The sequence below is a fragment of the Teleopsis dalmanni genome, chromosome 2 (genome assembly GCF_002237135.1).
Source record: "Teleopsis dalmanni isolate 2A chromosome 2, ASM223713v2, whole genome shotgun sequence".
In the NCBI taxonomy this organism is placed as follows: domain Eukaryota; kingdom Metazoa; phylum Arthropoda; class Insecta; order Diptera; family Diopsidae; genus Teleopsis; species Teleopsis dalmanni.
Genome location: NC_051847.1, coordinates 244,651,660 through 244,657,446, shown reverse-complemented (window position 1 = coordinate 244,657,446; position 5,787 = coordinate 244,651,660). Strand labels below are relative to the sequence as shown.

Here is a 5,787-nt window from a genome sequence, read left to right as displayed (position 1 = left end):
ATGGAGCATTTCAACACACTTATTGATCAACAACAAGCTATAGGAGCTGAGATCGAGAGGATAATCAGCAACTTCAAGAAGGATCCAGCCTCAAGGAAGACGAATCGCTATTATCAGGATAGAATTCTACGGTTAACTGAACAATGGTCAAGGTTAGAGAAGAACCACAACACGTTATTATCTTGTAAAGCTATGGCTGAAGATACAGAAGACGAGTATTTCACCACGGGCTACTATGAAAAAATGACTGAATTGACAAACAAATACTTGGGTATTTTTAACAAGGCATTAATCGAAATGCAAGAGGTAGAAAATGCTCAGGAAAAGCCGCCAAGGCAACACAATCAAAATCCAATGCAGCTTCAACAAAATGAAGAAATATCAAGAGTGTTGCGTAATCAACGAGCACTCATAAATGTCATTGACAGATCCAGTCAAGAAATTGAAATGGCAAGCCAAGAATCTCAAAATGAAGTTTTTTATTCTTGCAAGCTTGCTTTGATAGAAGGTTATCACAAAGCATTCGATAACAACAATGAAAAAATATGGAATTCTACATCAGAAGAATTCATTGAAGGGTACTCCTGGGAATTGTATTATGAAATTAGTCAAAAACTCCAAGACATGGAGATTTGTTTGAAACTCAAGCTAAAATCATTCAATTCTCACTACCAGCACGATTCAACAATTCAGGCAGTAAAATTACCACAGTTAACAATTCCAATATTTGACGGAAACCAGCTGAAGTGGGTAGAGTTTCGAGACCTGTTTACACAACTTATAGACGAACAACCATTCAAACCTATCCAAAAGATGTTCTACTTAACAACTAACTTGATTGGTGAGCCCAAAAACCTGATAAAGCATTTGCCAGCATCAGCTGAGAACTACATTACCGCATGGGAGATTCTGAAGGCTAGATACAATAATGGTAGATTATTAGTTACCGCATTGTTAAACAAATTATTCGCATTACCAGCAATGACAACTGAAACTGCTTCTGGCCTTAAAACATTGCATGACATTTCACAAGAGTGTTTATTGGGACTTAAGGCGCAGAACATTCCAGTCGAACATTGGGACGTCATAATTGTTCATATGACGTTGAAGAAATTAGACAAGATCACACAAACAGCTTTTGAGCAGTCATTATCAAACAATCGAGAGCTGATCACTATGAAGGAACTATTTCAATTTATTGAACAAAGGTTCCAATCGCTAGAAACAATAAATAATAGCGCATCAATTAAAAAATGGGTTAAGACAGTGGCTACAACTAACACTGCACCAGCTAAATGTCCAATATGCAAGAGAGATAATCATCCAATTCATCTATGCAAGCAGTTCCTGGATGACACCCCAGCTAAGAGGCTACATCTCATAAAATCATTGCAACGATGTTTTAATTGTCTAAAAAATGGTCACTTCACAAAAGACTGCACATCAGGCAGTTGCTTAAAATGCAGCAAGAAACACAACACCTTGCTGCATTTAGAAGGCACACTTGAAGCATCCATGATTAAGAAGGCATCATTATCAAAAAATCCTGCTTCTCTGTTCTCCAACAATCTCAACATCCAAAAAAATTATGTGGTATTAGGAACTGCACGTGTTGTCGTTAAAGGCAACAATGGAAGAGAAATTGAGTGCAGAGCATTATTGGATTCCGGCTCCCAAGTCAACCTGATAACCGATCAAATAATTAAGAAGTTAGGTGAAAACCCGAAAAAGACCTCAGCATGTATAGAAGGTGTGGGGCAAAAAAAACAAGATGCGCAACAACGAATCAATTTAGCTTTCTGGTCCAGAATTAACGGATTTAGCAGCCGAATAGAGGCTTATGTATTACCTAAGATTGTGTGTGACCAGCCGAGCATTCATATTGAAAGCTCAAGCTGGAAAATACCACAGAACATCAATCTGGCAGATCCGTCGTTCAATACCCCAAACAAAATCGATCTCCTACTTGGAGCTGAGTTTTCTCATCAACTATTGTCCATCGGCCAAATAAACCTTGGCAGAGGTCTCCCCATCCTACAGAACACATTGCTTGGGTGGCTTGTGGTGGGAAAATTATCTAACCAAAATTCAATTATTTCACCACAAGTTTGTGGAATATGCTCTGAAGATGAGCAAGATACGATGAAGGTTATCGAGCGGTTCTGGCAACTGGATGAACCAGAAAAGGCAAACAAAAATCTGTCTCCTTCCGAAGAGTTGTGCGAGTCTCATTTTGCAACTTATATGAAAAGGAATCAAGACGGTCGATTCAGTGTCAGATTACCCTTCAAGCAAGATCCATCGTTGCTTGGTGAGTCAAAACACATTGCCATTAACAGGTTTTTAGCGTTGGAAAGAAGACTCGATAAGGATGTAATACTCAAAACACAGTATGTACAGTTCATGAATGAATATGCTGATCTCGGACACATGGAAAGGGTTGACATCAACCAAGTTAATCCTCATTATGTCATCCTACATCATGGCGTTTTACGGCCCGATAGCAGCACCACGAAATTAAGAGTGGTATTTGATGCATCGTGCAAGACGAGTAGTGGACTATCGTTAAATGATACAATGTTTACTGGCCCTACAATTCAAGAGGAATTGTTTGCGATTTTACTTCGATTCAGGTGCCCAAGATTTGTCTTTTGTTCTGACATTCAAAAAATGTACAGACAAATTATTATTCAGCCCGAAGATCAAAGATATCAATTAATAGTCTGGAGAAGCAATATTAACGAACCCTTACAATTTTATCGATTAAAAACAGTCACCTATGGAACACGATCAGCCCCATATCTGGCTACTAAATGCTTACAACAGTTGGCGAAATCTGAGTTGCAAAAATATCCACTAGGTGCAGCAGCACTAAGTAATGACTTCTACGTAGATGATTGCCTAAGTGGATCAAATAGTCTCCAAACTGCCAAAGATATACAAACTCAGTTAAAAGGTTTGTTGGAATCAGCAGGATTCAAGCTAAGTAAATGGTGTGCCAACCATCCGTCACTTCTTCAAAATATTGCAAAAGAAGATCAAGAAGTTGATTTGGACTTTCAAAGTGACGACGCAACATCAATCAAAACATTAGGATTGACTTGGCAACCAAAAGAAGATCAATTTCGCATAAAATTAAAACTGGATCCACTAAAAATCATTACTAAAAGAACCATTACTTCGAACCTAGCCAAAATTTTCGACCCATTGGGACTACTAGGTCCAGTACTCGTAACAGCAAAAATACTAATTCAGGACCTATGGCAACTACAATTAACATGGGACGAAGCAGTACCAACCGAAATATACACTAGGTGGACTACCTTTTATGACGATCTACAAGTACTAGATCAATTTAAAATAGATCGTCATATATTCGGAAAACAGATGCCAGCACTTGAATCAATACAATTGCACGTATTTTGTGATGCTTCACAAAAGGCATACGGAGCCGCAGTCTATGTTCGAGCAAAACTAATGGATGGTCGACTAATAAATCGATTGTTGTGTTCCAAGTCTCGTGTTGCTCCACTCAAAAAACAAACGATTCCAAGGTTAGAACTGTGTTCAGCTCTATTAGGAGCGACATTGATGAAAAAGGTTAAGAACAATATAAATCATGATGTAGCAACATATTATTGGACTGATTCAGAAATCGTTCTATTCTGGATCAATTCTTCATCAGCAAGGCATCAACAATTCATAGCAAATAGAATCAATGCAATTCAGGAAATTAGCTTGCCTAATCAATGGCGTCACGTAAGATCTAAGGACAACCCAGCTGACTCATTATCACGGGGTATCAAGCCAGCTCAATTACTCGAAAATAACTTGTGGTTATACGGTCCACTCTTTCTTCATGGTTCCGAAAGCAACTGGCCTGGCAAATTCAATAAAACTCTCTGTATTGATCCGGTGAATCCTGAATGGAAACAAACGACAAGGGAAGTGGCCTTAATCTCAACTGATTACGATATCCATTGGATCGATAGAATCAATCACAGGAATTCATTTAGAACTCTACTACATACGGTAGGATATATGCTGCGATTTGTAAATCGGGCAAGGCGAACCAATTTAAGCAATATCACTATGGCTCTAAGCCCTATGGAACTGGAGCTGTCACTCAGGCATATAGTGAAGTACATACAACAGTCAGAACTAAAAGAAGAATTAATTCAGTTAGAACGCAACCAAACAGTAAAACCTGCAAGTACACTTGCTGGACTGATGCCATTTTTAGATGAACACAAGATAATTCGCGTGGGGGGAAGGTTAGAAGCATCATCACTTACATATGATGAAAAGCATCAGATAGTCCTTCCATACAATAACCCTATTGTAAAACTGATAATGAAAGACATACATGAACGAAATATACACTGCGGCGGTCAAGCACTGCTGGCAGCAGCGAGACAAAAATTTTGGCCGATCAAGGGTAAAATTATGGCAAGATCAACTATTCACCATTGTGTTCGTTGTACTAGATGTAAACCAGTTACTTTTGAACAAGTCATGGGAAGTTTACCAAGGCATCGAGTACAGCCAAACAGGCCATTTTTTAATACCGGAGTTGACTTCTGTGGGCCTTTTTGGGTGCATTATAAGGTGAGAGGAAAACGTCCGCATAAGGCATACCTAGCAGTTTATTGTTGTTTTGCGACAAAGGCAGTACACTTGGAACTGGTAAGCGACTTGACAACAGAAGCATTTATCGGATCATTAAAACGTTTTATCGCACGACGCGGATGCTGCCAAAATATATACTGTGACAATGCAACGAATTTTGTCGGTGCCTCTAACAAGTTGCAGGAATTAACAACAACAATCCATTCCAATGTAGCTCAGGAACAAATAACAAAAACTTGCAGCAACAAGGGAATAGCATTTCACTTCATCCCTCCTCGTGCACCTCATTTTGATGGACTATGGGAAGCAGCGGTTAAATCAGCAAAGTACCTATTGGTCCGAAGCGTTTCAACTGAAACGTTAACGTACGAGGAACTCGAAACCGTCATTATAGAAATAGAAGCTATTTTAAACTCACGACCTTTAACACCAATGTCGTCTAATCCAAATGATTTGCAGGCTCTCACACCAGGTCATTTCTTAGTTGGTGATGCACTAACAGCACCCGTAGACGCAACATGTGAAAAGGTAAAATCATCTCTTTTGAATAGATGGAATCTGGTTGCACACTTAAAACAAGAGTTTTGGAAAAGATGGCGGGCAGAGTACCTAATGGAACTACAGGTTCGAAACAAGTGGCGTGAAGAATGCAAAAACATTGAAGAAAATACACTGGTGATCCTTAAAGAAGATAATGTACAACCTTTGCAATGGCCTTTAGGGCGAATAATGAAGACATATAAGGGTAATGATGGATTTATACGAGTCGTAGATGTCAAAACCGCAACAGGCATGTTAAAGCGACCAATTCACAAACTAGCCCCCTTATTTCCTGAAAACAAACCTATTAAAACACAGGAGAATCGCCATAACAAAGAAGAACGAATGGACAATGAGATAGTCCCACGAAAACAAAGACGTGTGTCCTCCAATATAAAATTAACTACAGTACTGATATCTCTACTTTTACTCCCGATTGTTCTTTGTTCACCAGTAAACGTAACTGAACTTCGCTCCGCTCCTGGCCTACATTTTGAACAAGTAGGAACAACAAAATTGATAACATCCCACTGGAAAATGATAATCTATTACGATTTAGCTCCATTTAATACAGAGCTGGACATACTAAAGGATTCAACGTTGAATCTTTTGAAGCTA

General features: G+C 38.9%; 1 protein-coding gene across 1 annotated transcript in view; it reads left to right on the top strand.

The window, feature by feature from the left end:
* LOC119677247 overlaps nt 1-5,787 on the top strand; it is a 19,087-nt gene continuing 13,300 nt past the window's right edge. Inside the window, exon 1 of the mRNA XM_038088519.1 lies at nt 1-5,670. Within this exon, the coding sequence (XP_037944447.1) occupies nt 1-5,670 (5,670 nt within the window). The remainder of the gene's footprint in view (nt 5,671-5,787) is intronic.